At 43.1% G+C, this 20,611-nt stretch overlaps 1 protein-coding gene across 2 annotated transcripts; it reads right to left on the bottom strand.

Annotated features, from left to right (window-relative positions):
* Positions 1 to 524: 524 nt before the first annotated feature.
* On the bottom strand, positions 525 to 20,200 carry amer1 (APC membrane recruitment protein 1). Of its 2 annotated transcripts, none has more exons than XM_085999065.1 (2): positions 20,121 to 20,200; positions 525 to 8,897 (listed from the first exon to the last, which is right to left on the bottom strand). In XM_085999065.1, the coding sequence occupies exon 2, from the start codon at positions 8,789 to 8,791 to the stop codon at positions 5,153 to 5,155; it is 3,639 nt and encodes a 1,212-aa protein (XP_085855191.1). In that variant the 5' UTR covers positions 8,792 to 8,897; positions 20,121 to 20,200; the 3' UTR covers positions 525 to 5,152. The 2 variants fall into 2 exon arrangements, with proteins under 2 accessions (XP_085855191.1, XP_085855199.1); XM_085999073.1 differs by having other exon boundaries at positions 20,114 to 20,191.
* Positions 20,201 to 20,611: the final 411 nt, after the last annotated feature.

Here is a 20,611-nt window from a genome sequence, read left to right as displayed (position 1 = left end):
TAAAACATCAAAATGTTTTGATTGCTATACAGGTTTCAGAACGCTTAATAAAAACCAATATAGGTCAAAAAGGAATTCCTAAACATGATCAAAGATATTTTATGGTAAGTTTAAAAGACTAACCCAAGGATATGTTTAACATCTGTCTGTCAGCTGTGAGAATCCTATATAAAACAAAGCTCGTCTGGTCTCAATCCCGTTCTGCAAGTACAGGCAAAAATCTAGCACTAACTCAGCATCAATTGGTAATGTCAGAGTTCACAGGGTGACATGAGTAGGAAAATGTTACTGTTGCAGTAAGGGGATGCTCTTGTGAGGTTCTGGTTGAGACACGTTGCTGGGAGAGAGTACCAAGAGCTTAATTCTGCATCTAACCATACTATACCTGACTTAATGCCGGTTTCTGATAATGGGTGCCTGAAACAGGAACAGAGTTCCATTTTCCCATCAACATCCCTCATCACAATGAACACAAACACAATTTCTTTTTGCAAAAGTCAGACTAATAATTAAGGACACCAGTATCAAATTAGATTCCACTTGTTATATTTGGTATAGCAAAGCAAAACACTAATCAATTTATATATAAAACAAGTATTAAAATAGTCCCACCAAATCTCAGTGAGTTAACAGCTTCATAGAAAATAATGCTAAGTTGTGTATGAAATACAAAGACATTCTGAGGTCATTTGATCATATTTTATAATTAATGCAGATAAATTTCAAAACTAAGTCACAGGGATCTATTGAGTTTAATAGTGTAACATTAGGAATAAATTGCTAGAAAAACTGGTTAATCTTAACTTTTGCAGGTAGTTATGCTGGAGAGTTTCTTTTCACAGATTATTAAAATCAGAATTTTTTTTTCAATAAATTGTTCCCCACCTCATACAACCCCTTATACAAAGCTCAGATATAGCGAAACTCCATTTGTTGTGCAGAAGAAAACTAGAATAGTCTACCAACTGTTTAGGCTCACACAAGCTGTGGATCCATATCCTAGGAGAGATGGTGGGGATGGGAAGGGAAAGGAAAGAATGAGAAAAATAAAAATTGAATTGTTACCAGTTTAAGGATAAAGAAATCTTGAGAACTATAGACTGCAACTGGTTCACTCGTAAGGAACAGTTACATTTGCACTTATTGTTGAGGCAAGTGTTATGTTACAGCATGACATACTGCGAATTTCTACATTTACAGGGCTATGGGGAAAGAGCAGGGGAGTGGGACTAATTAGATAGCTTTTTCAAAGATCCGCGCAGGCACAAAATGCCGACCTTCTGTGCTGTATCATTCTATGATTTGCCATTTGTTGTGAAATTTGCTTCCAGAGTACCACAATTTGGATTCAAAGTTCCAAAGGAAGTAAAAAAAAAAGGCAATTGCAGTGGATCTCTGTGCTAAGTCACTTGCCCCTACTTCTACTGTTATACCAAACAGGACTATATCTTCATGAAAGTGTTCTTTGTAATTGAGGTGGTATCATAATTGGAACAGATGATGCTAGGGGAAAAGTTTAATCAGATCCACACATCAACCCAGCACCTATTTCAAATTTCCATCTAATGATCAATACTTTAAATTACTCAAGTAATGGGAGATATCAACAGACTATGAAAGGAAGAGCTGTGGGATACTGTCTTTTACTGGTTTTGTTATAGGTTAAAGCACAGGAGACTGGAGCACCACTCTCCCAATTTTTCCTTGAAATGCAATAGGGTGAGAAATGCCTACTTTGTGCATGCCACTGATGGCAACTCGCAGTACCCACAAAAATTCAAATCCTGGGCGCTGCCCTTTAAAATATGTGAGGCCATTGATGATGGCAGTAAATGCAGCAGATACCAGAACACAAGTTATAAGGTCAGCTATTTGTGGAACATAGACCACTCCATGTATTCTCTTAAAAATCCATCCGATTCATCTTTCAATTAGGCACTTTACAGCCTTCCGGACTCAACATGGAATTCAACAATTTCAGATCATAACCACTGCCCCCTTCCCCCCCCCCCCACACAGCAGCTATTGATGATTCTGCTATTCCCATTTACATCTCCTCTAGACCCATCTTTTATTTCTTCACTTGTCTCATTACCATCGTCCCTTTTGTCATTTAATCTCTCCTGCCTTCCACCCTATCACAGACCCTCCCTTTTGTTCTTTCCTCCCTCCCACTTTCCCTGCCTCTGTACTTGCTTAAAACCTGTTACATCTCTTAACTTTTTCCAGTTCTGATGAAAAGTCATTGACTTGAAATATTAACTGTTTCTCTCTACCCAACTTGCTTAGTATATCCAGCATTTTGTTTTTATTTCAGATTTCCAGCATCTGCAGTACTTTGCTTTTCTACTTATGCTTCTCTTTTCCTCCCCCTTCTCTTCTGAAAGTGGCTCATGTTGGAGTACTAATCCACAGATGCCTGTAGCCCTTCAGTAACTCTCATGGACGGTCATTTATATTGTGCAAGCATTCACCGAGGAGAGACGGAAATCAACCAAATTTGTAGCTCTGAACTGCTATTCAATGACTTCTGCTTGAAAGGGTGCATGCGTGATGTCAGGCAGGGACATAATTGGATTCTGCTGTGAATTCCTGTAAGGAATGGCTTGGCAACACTCACAATATGGGCTAAATGGCCATGTGGATAAGGGAATGGAGGACAGCAGCATTTTGAGAACCGTACACCAGCATGTGTTTACATCTGCAGGGAGGAGAAAACTAGAATGAAGGTTGTGGCAGCAAAGTGAACCAACTGCTCCTGCAAACAGTTTGCATCATAATATCATGGCATTTTACTCAATGTTTTAGCTGCGTTGCAAAGACAAATTAAATGATTTGGGGGGAAAAAAGATGCAGCAATTCCTGCTCTGCTGAAGGCAACGCCACATGCCAGGTACAATTCCACAGGCAGTCATCCACCAGTATCTTCATGTGTGCACTTGGACAGTGACTGCTCTGGAGGCTATTCTACTGTACAGGACATTACAGCCACAGCCAAACCTGTCCTGGCCCAATGTCCACAAATGCATAAGGGGATCGAGCAGGAACGTTGGCTGACTTTTCTCCTCTCTAGCTATTTTACAGTGACAAGAGAAACATTTGATTTGATCAGTTGCATCAAGTTTGCACATAGAAAGTTCAGTTTGAATTTCCGATTTATAAAAGAGACATTTCAGCGTTACAACCTTCAGCTAAGTAAAACTTAAGAGCAAGCAAATGATGTTTCAAGTTTTGGTTCCATTTAGCTGTTTAACCACCAGTACTCTGATATAGTAATGTATGACTCAAAGTGTTCTCTAGGCACAGCCCAAGTTTGAAAGGACCAAAAAAATCAATAATTGCAATATTGTGTATTTCTCATGGATCAATTTAACCCACTGTTACACTTCACCCAAATCCCAGTGGCAACACTCCATAGCCACATTTCACAACAGACAGCAGCACATTGTAGAACTCCAACCAGTTTTGTGTAATACAGACTTTGTAGTGTTTTTCCCATTATTTTGTTATGTTTCTTTTTACTGCTGATTTGCCTTGAACTAATAATTACTTTGGTTATGGTAAAAATATTTGCCAATTAATATGGAGGGGGGGGGGGGGGTTCTTCCCCATCCCACTCTTGCTGAGGAATGGTTCCACAGTGCCTGATGGCTCTCCAGTACTTTACCCATGTAATTATTCATAGCAAGACTAGGCAGTGAGTACTGATAGGTTACTCAACCCTGGGGGGGGGGGGGGGGGGGGGGGGGGAGGAGGGGGGGGAAAGAGGGCAATTACAGATGAAGGCTTTCCAGCAGAAATCATTGGAATAACGATCAGCAGCAACAACACCACTTGCCAATATCCAACCTTTCCTTCCACAATCCTGGTTGAGATCAACTAACTTGGCAATCGAACCTAGGATCTTATAGTACTGAATTCATATCAGGCAGTACACTGACTAGGCTATTGGGGGAATTTAAATTATCTGGGAGTTTATAGAAACCCTGATGCAAGTGCAATACAGGAAACTCTTTTTACCGGCACCTAAATAACCGGGAATCTCTTAACCAGCAAAATTCAGGAGTAGGTTCGGGTAAGTTTTACTTCATATTAGTGGCCGTGTAACCGGGGTTCCTGGATCTGTGGCCGTGTAACCAGGGTTCCTGCACCTGTTGCCATGCAACAGGGACGCCTGGATCTGTGGCCGTGTACGGGGCTCTCGTACCTTGGTAAGTATACCTCGGTGTAATCCGGACTTTTTGATCAACCAGCACCATGCCGGTCCAGTCAGTGCAGGATAAAAAAAAAAAAAAGTTTCCTGTATTTCTTACCAAAGTATTTGTTTCGACAGTTTAACACCAGTTAAACTACTCCATGGCAATTATTACTAGACACTAATCTGTACAGCCCTTTATAAATTATAATGGAGGGACATCCTGTCAGATAACAAATTAGTCTGACAACAAATCTATCATTTCTGATTGGTCCATTTACATTAGGTGATCAAGTTCTTAGAATAGATACACACAAAACTCAGTTATTTTAAGAAGATACTCTTGGGAAAGCTGGTAGCCCTGGCTCAGGAGGACCCGAGGCTGAATAAAGATGCATTAATATTAAATTCTATCGATTACAGGGAATCCCAATTACTACTATTAATCCTGCTGGATCGCAAACCCAGCCTGTAAGAAAAATGAAATTAGCATTTTAGCAGGTTTATGCAAAAACCATTGAAAGTTCTTGTAGATAATTGGGAACACAGATAATGGGAGTACAAATAAATCAAGGTTGTACTGTAGTACAAAATTCCAAACTGGTAACAGTCACATTTGGTATATTTTAGTACAACGCTCAGCAAAACATCCCCATACTTTGGCAGTATTGAAGCAGCATCTTATACCAAAGTAATGGAAATGTTTTTATAATAAACCACTTTACCACATCTACAGCTATTTTAAAAATTCATGCACTTCACATTCTAAAAAATGGTGCTACAATTACTGCTTCACTAATACTTTTTTTGGAAAAAAAAAATTATCCAAAGCCTTTGGTGAATACAAAAAAATGTTTTGTCACTTTACAATCAGTAATGTAAAAAACACACATCAGGCAGCGAATATTCGCTTTCTCTAGTCCCCAGCCACCTTCCGTCCCACAGTATGTTAAAAAGCTACACATCCATTGTAGTGTTTTTATTCCATCCAACAGGAAGTTTCACTCCAAGGTCACTTCTCCCTTTAAACATGCTACTGTTAGCAGTTTTGTAATGTCCAGTAGGATCCATGGTGTGTTTTAGACTTTCTGCTTTACTGGAGTGAAATGGAGATAGTACCCGAGGGATCCCTACAGGCCTGCATCCTTTACCATTAAGTTCAGAGTCAGAATCAGAATACTGAGTCATGGGTGCAGTTTTGCAAAAATCATCCTCCTGTCTTTCATTTAATGAAGAAACAACACATGCCTGTTTGCCATTAGTGTTTTCCCTTGAAGAACTAAAAGAAACAGCCCTTGACTGCAACACACAACCATCATTTTGCAATGGTAGATGAGAGGGTCTAACCAACTTTCTAGGGTTGTGAGGCATCTTATTATTAATTACAGGTTCCAGATGCCTTTTAGAAGTAGACTGGTTTTGGGTTGTCAGTTTAACAGAATTAGATTTACAGTGTAAACTCAAATCCCCACCCTGGCCTGTGTGCTGTGTGCCCGAGCCTGTATCTGAAGGGCAGAAAGACTTGGATGCTGTGTTTCTCTTATCTGGAGACAAAGGCTCTTCCTTATACTTAGCAAGCTGCTGCCCAGAGCAATTTGAAATGTATGCAGTCTCCCCGGTTTCCAAAGAAACTGCTTGACCACTTCTTTTGCCAAACCAATGACGAGCTGATCCTTTCTTGCCATCCCGTTCATACTGAGGAACATCAGGAGACTGTGGGGTGCTCTTTGATGCTGGAGTGACCTTTGACAGATACAAATCAGTGAGTTCAGATTCCAAGCTGTCAGTGTCAAGGGACCTGCTCCTTCTGTTGAGGGATAACGGAGCTGGCAACGACGGGCTTAGTTTATAAAGGCTAACGTGGCGTGGAAGACTGGCAGCACCCCAGCAATTGCCAAGGAATGAATTCTGGGCGCACATCTGAAACATTCTTTCGTCACAGTGGTTATAAAGATCTTTCTCCATGTAACGGTTATCAAAGGCCTCATAAGATGCAGAAATTTCCTCGTCTGTGACCATTTCACTCTGCTGGTCACATTCTCCCTCATTCTCAACATCAACAACATCAAAAGTTACCATAGCTGGCAGAGCATGTATATCCTGTGTGAATTGAGAACCCGAATCAGAGCTCCCAAGACTTTCGGAGAGATTGGGATAAAGTTTTCTGTTAGCTGTGAATTCAACTAAAGCCTGTGAGTAATTGATAGCTTGTTCACACTTCTCAGCCTTTTCCACTATTTTACAGGCAGAGGCATTTCCACAGGAATCATCAACTGCTCCTTTGGAACTTGTACTATCCAGAACTACTTTTTTCACACCTCGATTCTCACCATCTTTCATTTGTTGTCCCCATTTACCGCACTTTTCACTTTTGTATTCTTGCGTGTAGTTTGCCCCAGACATCTTATGGTGAGGTTTTGGAACGCTGTAGCTCCCACAAACACTCGGCCTGCTCATCATGTATTTATTACTGGCTTCTTTTAGACAGCTAGATCCCTGGAGATCTGTCCAATTCTGCTCATCAGCCGTGGCTGGCATGTAATCATCTTTCACCTTCCCATTCCTGCTCAGACTACGTGAAACAAGTGGCTCTGTGCTCACGCCAGCTTGCTGGCTTTTGGCAATAATACTGACAGCTTCGGTGTCAAGGTTATTAAATTCAGTACTGTGCACATCACCAGAGAACTTTTCCTTTTCTCGAAAGGCTGAGGCTTTAAGCACGGTCTTTCCACTTGGCTCCCAACAGGTTAGCTGCTGCTGCACGTGGGCTAATCTGATCTCGTCTTCCTGAATAAAATCAAATTTCTCTTGTTCAGAAGGAAGCAGAATATTTTGTTTGCTTGGGGTATAAGCAACATTTATATCCCTTGGCACAAAATTTTTTAAAACGGATGTAAACGAGGTTTCCAAAGAAGGTGGCTTTGTTTCCAACGACTGCTCCTCACTCGGTGGGGAATTCATAAGGCTATCATTCTGCTCAACAAGGAGTTCATACAAGGCATCCCCACTATAGCTATCCCTTGGAAGCCGTCCTTTTTTGCTTTGGCTGATGCTATCTCCTGCTTCCTCATCATGTCCTGGGGTGGTGGAGTCGTAATAACCTTCGTCACTATTTGGTGCAGATTCCTGGTGGTCGCTCTGTGGTGTCACCAGCTCGCTACTATTGATTGCACTATCATTGATCCCCCTCAGAACACAAGGATCTGCCAGATTGATATGCAAGGCAGAGTGGTCAACGTCACTAGGCGATCTCGGACACTCACCGCCATCCTCTGCTATATTCTGACTGCTGTCATAGACCGGAGCTGCCCCCGCTGCTTTCTCCCACAGTGATTTCAGGTATTCATCATCCACCTCATCCGGAGTTGCCATTTCTTCCCCACCACCCTGGTAAGTGACCAAACATGAGCTCCGTTTCCCAGCTGTTCTGCCCCTCTCGCCAGACACCGTACTTTCGGCAATACTATCATCATCGTGGTCAGCAATAATGTCTCCACAGCCCGTTAGGGAATCAAAGCTCTTCAGTGAGGTCACATCACCAAAAATCAAGCTGATCTGATCAAAAGAATGCACTGATGGTGGGTCATGGTCTATGCAATTAGGTTTTACAATATCAGGCATGCTACCAAAACTAGAGTTCATATTAAGAATAGCACCACCTGCCTTCCCATTTAATGTCTTAATTTCACCTGCACTGACTTTCCTTACCGCTGCACCAGATGTCTCAAAGTCATTCCTCTTATTTCTCAAGGTAGTTTCTATTTTGATAGCACATGATTCAGATGAAGAGCTTGTACTATTTGCAGTCCCAGTTTTCTCTGTTGAATCACCAGTCCCTGAATGGTTCATTTTACGTGAAGGCTTCAGGTTCAGCTCCACCAAGCCCTTTTTAAATTCAGCCTGCACTCCTTGCTCTCCTGCTGTCATTTGTTCCGTACGTGCAAAATCAGCATCAGCAGCAGCATGGTTGCTGTCTGGTGGATCTCCTTTAGCAGAATCAACAGCTTTGTTCTTTTTGTGACGCCTGATACTATTAAACAGTCCCCTCAGTCCCTTCTTTGATCTCCTCACACTCGAGGGCTTGTCAGCGCTTCGTTTCTGAGCAAAACATTCGGAGTTCTCTGACTGTAGTGATTCACCTTTATGGAAATCAGAGTTTACATTGTTGTCAAGTGCCGAGTGCTCACTTTTAGAGCTGCACAAGGTTCTTGCTGCAGCAGAGTTCCGACTAGATGAATCAGTGTATCCACTCCATATAGTATCAGGTCCTTCTTTCTGGTTGATGTCCAACACCACTTCACTTATGCCATTGTGAGTTTTGCTTTTGGCGATTCCCCTTTTGGAGGATCCTTTTACTTGCCCTTTGTTCTTTATTGTGAAAAAGCTAGGTAGTGTGCAAATGCTCTTCCTTCCTCCAAACAGTTTGAATGCCGTTTTCTTAAGCTTCCCAGAAGACTGTTCAGCATCAGTGGCATCAGTACACTCGGATGGTGCGAGCACAGCTGCTCCCTGGGCCTGGTTCCCTCTGGCAAGTTCCCCACGGCCGGCAGACAAAGCCTTTGTTCCAGCTGTCTCTTCATTGCTGCCAGTTTCCATGACAACCGTGTCTATACACAGGTGCAATCAGCTGTAAATTGGATCAGTCGCACAGGCACCCAAACCATCGCCACAAAGTCTGTATACCTGCTCAACCATCATTGTCCTACAAAAAAAACAAAACATCAGGTTGTAAACTAGAAAGGGTAACATTTTTTGCACTTGTATTATTGCCCGACTAGCCATTACCTAGTAGCTGCTGACAATTTAACTTCTACATGGCAACTTCAACTGTGCTTCGAACCACTAAATAAGAGAATCGCAGATTAAGATAAATGTCTTTATTGGGATATTGCAGTACTGCAATTTAATTTAAGGAAAAGGTCTACATTCAACTGCTGCTGCACACAGCACCAGGGAAAGACAATGCCAATAAAAAAGCACGCTAGCTAAACAAAACAAAAATCAATACTGCGATTTCCGATAGATGCTATTTCTTTTTTCACTGCCTCACCCAAATTTCTTTCCTCCTCTCCAGACAGCACAGATTCTTGCAGGAGTACAGTTCTATGGGTGCTATTGTCCTCCATCACCTCATCTAAGTAACCATTATATATGTCTGAGCCGGAGTTTTAGCATGCTATTTGACGGCAGAGGTCATCACAGCTGAGCTGTATCCTGTTCTCAATGTCCAAGCAGACATACTTTCCAACATGGGCCACTGGACAGGGATCAGGAGCAGGAACACTGGCTCATTCTGCCGCCCGCCCGCCCCCCTCCCCACCTCTCAACCCCAAAGGCTCTTAACTGATATCAACTGTAGTGCCCCCTACTGGAGTTAATCAAACTTCAAATATGGTCTTCATATTTGGCCTTGTTGATAAACACAGATGGCAGATACATTAACTGAATCTACTACAAAAAAGGAAAGCAGCTCCTTCAAAGTAACTTGCAACATGGTTTCAGAAAATGCTGGCATGGCGCTTTTCGCAGCAAGCAATGAGAACTAGACTTTCTCTGCACTCTTCAGACCGCATATATTTGCACAGCAAATTGCTGAAAATGCGAATTGATAACGGCGCAGTGATGACATCTTCGCATCTGGGACTTCATGAATGTCGTAATTAGAGTCAAATCAGAGAAAGAAAGTGTGACTAAGAGGTCAAAAGACAGAATTTAAAAAACCTCTAGGAACAGTTTACTACCTGCAGGAGTGAGACTCCACAGTTAGTGTTTCCTTTCTGGGGCTCCATGGTTGAGTGGTAGGTCAGGACCATAGAACAGGTCATTAACAGGGTCCTTACGACATGAACTATCAGCCCTAAATGGCTGCGGCGAGATCAATTCACATTAACGGCAATAAATCTAGCAATTTCACGACAGGCAATGAACTTTAATGCGGAAGCTCACAGCGAGAGCGAGATGGTCATTTGTTCAGTTTTGGCAAGGCTAACGGCAGACTGGCGCAAATCGTCCAGCAGTTTGTGGAGAATCGGAACTCATGGCGTATCTCTTCGCCACAAATTGCTGGATTATTTACAAATTAATAATGGCGAGCGCTGTGAACTTGCATTATTTTTCCTCGCAGTTTCTGGGCCATTATCCCCCACAACAAAAAAAGGCATTTTCCCCCTCACCATTATCAATTCCAAAAGACAGCATAATGTAACATTTTTAAGAGGCTGGTCTGTGAGAAGATGGAACTGTTGTTCCTCTCACCCTTGGGGAAGGGGGAGTTGGGTCTTTAAGACAACACTCAAACGCTTCATGGAGAGAGAGAGAGAGAGAGGGGAGGATATTGCAGTAGCTGACTTGTATCGGAGGCCCAACCACTCCCCATCCACCACCACCCTCCTCTGCCTGGCTGAACTTGTTCTTACATTGAAAAGCTTCTCCTTTGACGCCACTCACTTCGTCTGAATAAAAGGTACTGCTATGAGAACCCGCATGGGTCTTAACCAATATTCCCGCTAAGCTACGTGGCTGTGCAGCAGTCTGGAGGTCCCGCGCAGGCTGCTCACTAGCTTTTACATGCAAGAAACTGCTCATGCATGAAAATTTGAATGGGCCGCGTAGCCAGTTAAAGGGACTGCGCACAGAAAAAAATTAGAGGGTACATTGGTCCTAGCTATGCCTACCTTTTCGTGGAATATGTGGAACATTCTTTGTTTCAGTCCTACTCAGATCCCCTCCTTCACATTTTTTTACCATCTCCAGATCCCACATCTACCCTCCCCTCTCAGCATTCCAAAGAGACCGTTCCCTCTGCAAAAGCCTGGTCCACTCTTCCATCACCCCCCTACATCCCCTCCTGTGCAAGCGCACAAGATGCAACACCTGCCCTTTTACCTCCTCCCTTCCCACCATCCAGGGCCTCAAACACTCCTTCCAGGTGAAACAGCGATTTACTTGTACTTTCAATTTAGTATACAGTATTCGCTGCTCACGATGTGGTCTCCTCTACATTGGGGAGACCAAATACAGATTGGGTGATCGCTCTGCAGAACACCTCCGTTCAGTCCACAAGCGTGACCCCGAGCTTCCAGTCGCTTGTCATTTTAATTCTCTGCCCCACTCCTACTCTGACCTCCTACACTGTTCTAATGAAACTCAATGGAAGTTCAAGGAACAGCACCTCATCTCTTAATTAGGCACTTTACAGCCTTCTGGACTCAACGTGGAGTTCAGCAATTTCAGATCATAGCCACCGCTCCCATTTTTTTTTTCCCCCCTGGACAGCAGCTGTTGGTAATGATTCTGCTATTGCCATTTATACCTCCTCTAGACCCATCAAATATCTTTCGTTAACTTGTCCCATTACCATTCCCTTTTTCCTTGAACCATCATCCCTTTTGTCATTTAATCTCTCCTGCCCTCCACCCTATCACAGACCTTCCCTTTTGTTCTTTCTTTGCGTAAAACCTGTTACATCTCTAACTTTTTCCAATTCTGATGAAAGGTCATCGACCTGAAACGTTAACTCGGTTTCTCTCTCCACTGATGCTGCCTGGCCTGCTATTTCCAGCATTTTCTGTTTTTATTTCAGATTTCCAGCATCCGCAGTATTCTGCTTTTGTATCAGTGGCACTTGGTAATTATTAATTACACTGGCTGGAGGGTGTAATTATAGCATGACAAGTTTACAAAAGGAGTTTCTATTATAAATGTGGACATAGAAATCTATAATGGAAACATAAAAATAACAATGTATGACTAAACTAAATATGGAATTGCGTCTGCATGCCCTGGTCCGATTATTGCATTCGCACAGCCTGCTTCACCCGACACCTACACTTGGTCTCGACTCCCTGGGTGCAATGCTACGGAAAAATCCTCCAATTAATATAAAAACTGGGTTTGGAGTTTTGTCTGGAAGAAGTTAAGACACCCTGCTCATTTGGATCTTCACAATATGGCAACATTTTAGTATAGTACGTGCAATATAACCCATAATTATCAGTAGCCCCAAATATTGGGCTGCGCGAGTCTGCAAAAACAACTTGCTAGTTCTTCAGTGGAAAATACAAAATAATTTTATATTTGCATAACTTTTGTTTTCTACAATTTTGATCTACGTCCTAACCACTTCATTCAATTACTCAAGCATGTGTGACCCAATACTCAGTTATAAGTTCTTTTTAAAATGTATCTCAATTCTAATCCTTTGATGGCCAGTGCAATCATGCTAGATTGACAGCTGGAGTACATGCAGCCCAGAAATATAAACAATTGCTTGACTATAAATTTAGCAATGTCTGCATTTGTATCATTAGACAAATACTCTGAATGGGAACAAAGTTGCTGTGTTGGGCCTCAGCCTTCCTGTTTTTTGATGGGCTACAGATACACCCGTGACAAAAGACCTTCGCTAAGCAACCAATCTTTACATGCAAACAGATGAAAGCTATGCAACCTGGGGGGCATCACAGCTGAGACCGATCCTGTTTTCATCCAACATCATCACACTTAGTATTACTAGACAACAGTCCAGAGCAGGAACTCTAGCTGGTGCTTTCCCCTCCTTTGTCCAACAGGAATAACACAGACTTGCATTTATATAGCACATTTCACAGCCACAGGATGCCCCAAAGCACTTTACGGCCAATGAAGTACTTTTTTGAAGAGTAGTCACTGTTGTAATGTAGGAAAGGCGGCAGCCAATTTGCACACAGCAAGCTCCTACAAACAGCAATGTGATAATGACCAGATAATCTGTTTTAGTGATGTTACTTAAATAAAATGGGGCAGACCCAGAGGTGCTGAGGCCAATTGTAGGCCCTAATAAGAACATGAGAAATAGGAGCAGGAGTAGGCCATTTGGCCCTTCGAGCCTGCTCCGCCATTCAATAAGATCATGGCTGATCATCTACCTCATCTCCACTTTCCTGAACTATCCCCATATCCCTTGATTCCCTTAATATTCAAAAATCTATCGATATCTGTCTTGAATATACTCAACGACGGAGCCTCCACAGCCCTCTGGGGTAGAGAATTCCAAAGATTCACCACCCTCTGAGTGAAGAAATTTCTCCTCATCTCAGTCCTAAATGGCCGACCCCTTATTCTGAGACTGTGACCCCCTGGTTCTAGCCTCCCCAACCAGGAGAAACATTCTCCCTGCATCTACCCTGTCAAGCCCTGCAAGAATTTTGTATGTTTCAATGAGACCACCTCTCATTCTGGCATGGCATGGCATGAGCACAGAGCAGAGATTGAACCTAGGACCTTCTGGCTTATAACCACATCTGGCAGTGGGCTTACCCAATCAATCAATCACCAGGGGAGTTGTTGGGTTTTTTGTAACTTACTTTAATTAAAAATTGGTACTAAAGTCACCACAAAACACAGAAGGCACCCATTTAGCTGATGAGGTAATGAAGTGAAAATGCTTGATGTCAACAGTCAAGGGCGTGAGCCATTCGTTATGGTGATATAACAGATCCTGTATTTCAAGATGTTCTGTAGCCACTGAATTGCATCAAGCCATTTTTAAATGATACAAATTAGTCACACCTTGACTAATGATACTGTCAAATTAAAATTAAAAAGCAAACAAGAAGGGGTTAATCATTACTCGGCAACAACAATAGATGCTATTATAAATTATGTAACATGCGGGTGGAGGAAGGGGAGCAATTAACAAGTAAAATAGTATTACAATCCAAGGTGTGAAATTCCCAACATTCACAGGGCTAAAGGCAAGTAAATAATCAGCTGGAACAAATGCACACATCTCTGCCCAGGGAGAAATTAAAAAGAGTGCACGGCTCTCCAATAGCAACCAAGACCCGAATCTTATCTAGAAATGTTTTCACCTCATCGAAGGCAGTATGAAACACTAGTACAACTATTTAGTAATATAATGATAAGAGAATTCCTTGGATCAGAGCAGCTTTTGGAATAAACTTTCTAAATTGTTATACAGCAACTGTCCTGTGGCCCAGCAGAAAGCAGCCAAAACAAAAAACCACTACCATCAATTAAAGAGTAGGTGCTGGTAGTGTGGTAGCACAATAAGTGATGTACTAACAATCTGAAAATAGCACAAGGACATAGGTCTGCAGCAATACTATCTCTCCCCCTCCCCCAGTTCTCAACTTTACGACAGTGGCTTTAATGTGACAAAGTGCAATCGGTGGCACACACATGGCCCACCTACTGGGGCCAGTACCCACCGGCATAAAAGTGGTGAGCGCCACATTGCCTGCTCAATTCAGTTTTTGGGGGATCAGAAAGCTGCCAACAGATGCAGAACAAGATTTGAGCCTCCTTTCTAATGGCTCACCAGGGAGATTAGTACCTGTGAACCAGGCAAGGAACAATTATAAAAATGCCATCCGTGACAAATCAGAGTGGAGAAAAGAAAGTCTGTACAGGGGAGGGTGGAATCGGAAGATGAGTAAATCCAGGCTGCAAGCATAATCTCTTTAATGGCTAATTCAAGAGCAACATTTAAAAAGGGCTCTTATCATCAAGTTATCCCCATTCTTTTCAAAAAGAGGAATACTGTAGATGCATTTTACCATTTCAACACAAGTTCTTTTTGCTCAGGAGTCTGATAAATATACAAACCATTAATAAATGGTTGCACTTGTACTGTATTATTGGTTTGACTCTGGTTCTTGTATTTATTTCAAGGCACAGGCTTGATTGGCACCCCATCCACCACCTTAAACATTCACTCCCTCCACCACCGGCATACCGTGGCTGCAAGATGCACTGCAGCAACTCGCCAAGGCTTCTTCGGCAGCATCTCCCAAACCCGCGACCTCTTCCACCTAGAAGGACAAGGGCAGAAGGCGCATGGGAACAACACCACTTCCAAGTTCCCCTCCAAGTCACACACCATCCTGACTTAGAAGTAGATCGCCGATCCTTCATCGTCACTGGGTCAAAATCCTGGAACTCCCTCCCTAACAGCACTGTGGAGTACCTTCACCACACGGACTGCAGCGGTTCAAGGCGGCGGCTCACCACCACCTTCTCAAGGGCAATTAGGGATGGGCAATAAATGCTGGCCTTGCCAGCAACGTCCACATCCCATAAACAAATTTTTTAAAAGTCTTATATTCTACATTTGTTTTGCCATTCTTTCTTTGGCTCAAGCCCCACCCCGGCTTGGATACCAATTGACTGATGAACTTCCATCCAAAGGATCAGGCACCAGCTCCAGGTAAGGGGCAAGGCCACCTTGGCTGCACATGCCAGATCCTATTAAATCAGTAAAAATGTTTCTGGTTGCGGCTGATCTTAACTTTGCCACCTTTGTAGAGATTCACATATCTCTGGTAAACAGGATCGAGTGCAAACCAATATGGTGGGTATATTGTGTTTAATCAGAGTTTAGGATGGAATAGAACACACTCGTAATACAGCAAAAACATACGACCGTGACAAGCAGCTTGTACCGGACCCAATCAAACAGATGTCTGGCATGCATGAACAGTTCTCTGGCTTCTGGCCTCTCTCTCTCTCTCTCTCTCTAGGGCCTTCGATGGTGAGCATGGGATCACTCGTAAAAGAGCGTTCGACCAGCTGTTCGGCTCTCTCTTCCACCGTCTGTGTGCGCCCTTGGGGTGTCACTTTTTATTCTCTTTTTTTAGGGGTGGGCCTGAGGCCAAGTTATTGACAAGACCATTTAACCTATGGAGGTTCCTCCAAAACTACTTCAACCAATGACAGCTCAAATTCTGTGTCTTGGATGAAAGCCCTCCCCAAAAGAAGGTCTCATTACTTCGTCTTTGTTTTTACATTTTGAAGGTTCCTCCATTGGAATCCATCTTATCTCTTTTTACTCTCTCCCCCTTAACCCAGCAAGTTCAAGGCCCCAGTCAGAGCGGTCGCACATTAACCAGTCGCTATCTCACCATTCTGACTTTCACAAGTAAGGTCTATGATTTACTCCCTTTTTCTACTGTGAACTTTTCTCTCAGAACTTTTACATTCCCATGAATTATGGTTTCGCACTGCTTTCAGTGTTCAATAGCTGTTGCTTTATACTTTCTCCCTTCCCCCCCCCCCCACCTTTCAAAAATACATAGCAACTTGCAGCTGCTTGGGCTATGTACATTTTTAGGCACCCCTAGTTTCTAACACCTTGTCGAGTTTCTTCCTGAAGCAGCACTACAGCTAATTGAGTATTGCCCACAGACCTGCTCCAGCTCCCGACTGGTGCTTCAGCAAAATTGCCTCACTGTGGAGGGGTGGAATAGAGGGGATAAGGGGATAGATGGATGGGAAGCAAATGGGGAGGTGTAATGGGAAAGTTGGTGGTTTTATAATCGTGAGAATATTTTGAGTTAGTCCAGTTTGATATTTTATTGTAAACCCCATAATACCAGATGAAAAAATTCCCATAAAAGGCTATTTTCCTAGATCCTCGTTTGATTGATTGAGTTGGGTGGCTATAATTTTTTTTTATTTTTTATTTTTAATAAAAACATTATACAATTTTTCCTTTGCTTTATTTTGTATTTTTTTTTTTTTTAAACTTCCCCAAATTTAGTCCATGCCTCATTGCCAACAATAAAGATGCATTGCACTGCAAAACAACAAATGTTCTCAACCCCCCAGCTCTCCAGCACAGTTCTGAATGTAAACAAATGGCATCATTCCCATTCCCATTCCCACACCAGGACTCTATAATCAATCAGTCACTAAAACCAGGACCTGCCAGCAATGCAGGACTGTAGCAATGTCAATCCCATGATCCCAGATAGCATTGGGAAACCCCACTGGTCAGAACAATGGTATTCAGTCGCCTGTAGAAAGAGCCACAGATGCCTGAACTTAATACAGTATCTTTGCCAACTCAAGAAACATGCCAAGCCACCACAAATTTGCTGCTAGTTTAGGGAGTGCAGGATCCATCTGATGCAATGTGTTATGGGATGATCCCAGAGCACTGCAGGAAGTTTAAAATCAAGTACTGATTTTGACTAACTGTCCACTGACAAAAAGCCGGAAACCTGGATTATCTGCTGCCCTGATTCCATTATTTGAAAAAATACAACCTGCTCCAGCAAAAAAAAAAGGCAAGTAGCAACCCTCATCTTCCAGACTTCCCTTCTTACTCCCAACTTCCTTGTGTTTCCAGGTATTTGATCACTTTACCAAAATTAACAATTTTCCAGCACCAATTTTTTAATTCCCTTCATAATCCTGAAAAGTTCAGTTAAGAGATCTCGAAAAACAATCTTGAAATTGTTGGCCGATGACACATAAAATATGGAAGTGGTTAACAAACAGTAGTCCATAACGAGGATTACTATGCAAGAAATAAAGTTAGTCTTCCTAGCCTGACCATGCACAAGTATTGAAAGATAGTGAGCAAATGGAAAATCTATAAACACTAGGACTTGAAGTATTGTAGACTCAGGTGGTCAATTGACACCTTTAAAATTAAACAAAATCAATGTCTGCCGAGAAGGGGGATTGGGGGTTATACAGACATTAACACTGCTTGATTATTTTTAAATCAGGGGAGGTTAAGGGAAGGAACTTAATGTTCCTTACGCGAGGGTGGGAGTCCATGATAGATACTTAAAGGCTTGCACAAATATCCTTTACACTCAAGACTGTGGATGGGGCAAGCTTGATGGGCCAAATGGCCAGTTCTCACCCCATATTCTTATTGTACACCTGACAACAGTCCCATGTGCAGATACAGAAATAATGCAACACCCACCTTTCTAAGATAAGTTTTTGAAAGTTTCAAAAACATTTGCGACAGAATATTATTAGTATCTACTTGCCTATATTTACTTGCCGGGGGGGGGGGGGGGGGGGGGGCAGTGATTGGAAGTTACTATAAGAGGAATTCTAGTGTTACAGTACCAGCGCTGTAATGCAATAACTTATACTGTCTTAACCACTGATACCCTTTACTGTGCTCAATGCAACACTTTAATTAGTGCATTATACTCTTTATGTACTACACTAGTTAAACAATTTACCAACGGATGGCTATAAGTTTATGTCCATGATTCAATCAAAGGTCCACTGAGGTTTTTTTGCCAGTAGATCCCCCTTATTCCCCAGTCAGCAGATCTACTGGCATGAGAGTCCTTTAGTACCTAATCCATGATACTTTTTCATGCAAAGCCCATCTCAGTACTGTTAAAGACTTTCATTTCATTTACATAGCACCTTTCATGACCATCAGATATCCCAAAGCGCTTTACAGCCAATGAAGTACTTTTTGAAGTGTAGTCACTTTACAATGTATGAAGTGTGGCAGCCAATTTGCACACAGCAAGCTCCCACAAACAGCAATGTGATAATGACCTGATAATCTGTTTTCGTGATGTTGGTTGAGGGATAAATATTGGCCAGGACACCAAGGATAACTCCCCCTGCTCCTCTTCAAAATAGTGCCATAGGATCTTTTACGTCCACCTGAGAGAGCAGACAGGGCCTCGCTTTAACGTCTCATCCGAAAGACGGCACTTACAACAAAGCAGCACTCCTAGAGTACTGCGCTGGAGTGTCAGCCTAGATTTTTATGCTCAAGTCCCTGGAGTGGGACTTGAACCCACAACCTTCTGACTCAGGCAAGGGTGCTACAAACTGAGCCACAGCTGACACATATGGGCAGTGCAGGGTCAATACCAAGCCAGGTCCAGTCCATATGCAGCATTCAGAGTTGTACTTCCAACAAACAATGATCAGGGATGAGAGCCCTGGCTAATTTTTTTCCTCCCTAACCCAGGAACAAAGGCCAATGTTAGCACTGAAACAGCTGCCCCACTTGAGATCAGTTTGCTCAGCACAAACTGAATCCAGAATCAGTCCAGATATTCATAAACCATTCTAGCCACATCAGAGCCAATCCATCCTTGTAACTCATGGCCAGCCATCTGTTCTAGTTTTAGTGCAAGATTTGTGCAAACCTTTAAGTGTCTTCCTTTACAAATTAGAAGGGTTACCACTTAAGGAGATAAGAATGAAATATAAGTGGATTATCTCACTATTCTTTTAGCACACCAATGTTTTAAAACAATACTCTCATAACTCAATACTACTGCACTTTGTCATCCCAGACAGTGATCATCACACAATTATGCTGCCCATCAGGTCCACTTTGCTGTATATCCTCAAAGAAAAATTAAAACACAAATCAAATGTTCTAAGAATTGCAATTCCACTGTCCCTTTATTAACCTTAGCCAACATTGCGCTACCTCTACTATGTTCAACACAATTGCGGCAAATATGTTTTTTTGTAATTAGCTACTGCATTATAAACTGAATAGCAGGCATCTAGCTGGGAGTTTAAGGTCAAGATTCAATTGTTACAACTCTAGTGGAACTAAGCAAGGCATGCAGCAACCCCAGGGATTCATCGGCACCCTGCACCTCGCAGCCAGAGGTTCGAGGTCTTATCAGACCCCAGATATTTTCAGTTGCTTGGTACCTTCCCAAGGAACAACAATATTGTCATTGGGTGTATTTGGTATATTGGTGCCAAATCTATCAATACCTCACCCTCAGCTAACACCCTCCAGACACAATCTGCAATGGTGCTGTTGGGGATTTTACACAATTCAAGTGTAATAATTGCACACATTTGACCACAATCATGGAGGGCCAACATTGAGCGAGTCAGCCTGTGGGCTGATGAAAACTTTTGGTGGAGTTGTTGAAATTGTGGTGGCAACGCTGCGGTAGTGGGGAATGGACCAACCTGCATCGAAATGCCAGCCTCATCTGCGGAGCAACAAGAGCCCAGCGCCGGGCACCGCCAGCACCATCACATTTCATTACCGAGCGCTCCCCCGGCTCCAGGCCTGCTCTAATCCCGATCAACGCTGCTGAGGGGCCCCGCTCTATGTATAACACAGAGCCGCGGTATACTGTCCTCAACACCGGCCTCGCCACTCACCTCCTACCTCTGGCTGCAGCCGGGCCGTTTCCGAGTACCGGAGCTGATTTCAGTCTCTCCGCCGCCGCCAGGCCCCACTCCTTGACGACGCCCAACCACTGATTGACAATCCAAGCATCCAATCAGCGCCCACTTCCGCCTGCCAATCACGGCACCGAGGGGTGGAACTTCCGTCAGAGGCCTGTCAGCGAGGAGTCAATAGAGAGGAGGAGCCAAATAGGGTCAGTGCAGGCAAGGGCAACAGAGAGGAGTCGAACAGAGTCAATGCAGGCAAGGGCAACAGAGAGGAGCCAAACAGGGTCAGTGCAGGCAAGGGTAAGAGAGTGGAGCCGAACAGGTTCAATGCAGGCAAGGGCAACAGAGAGGAGCCAAACAGGGTCAGTGCAGGCAAGGGCAAGAGAGAGGAGCCGAACAGGGTCAATGCAGGCAAGGGCAACAGAGAGGAGCCGAACAGGGTCAATGCAGGCAAGGGCAAGAGAGAGGAGCCAAACAGGGTCA

Source organism: Somniosus microcephalus, chromosome 1 (genome assembly GCF_052327205.1).
Source record: "Somniosus microcephalus isolate GS21.2 chromosome 1, FLI_Smic_1.0, whole genome shotgun sequence".
Classification (NCBI taxonomy): domain Eukaryota; kingdom Metazoa; phylum Chordata; class Chondrichthyes; order Squaliformes; family Somniosidae; genus Somniosus; species Somniosus microcephalus.
This window is presented reverse-complemented; position numbering and strand designations above follow the sequence as displayed.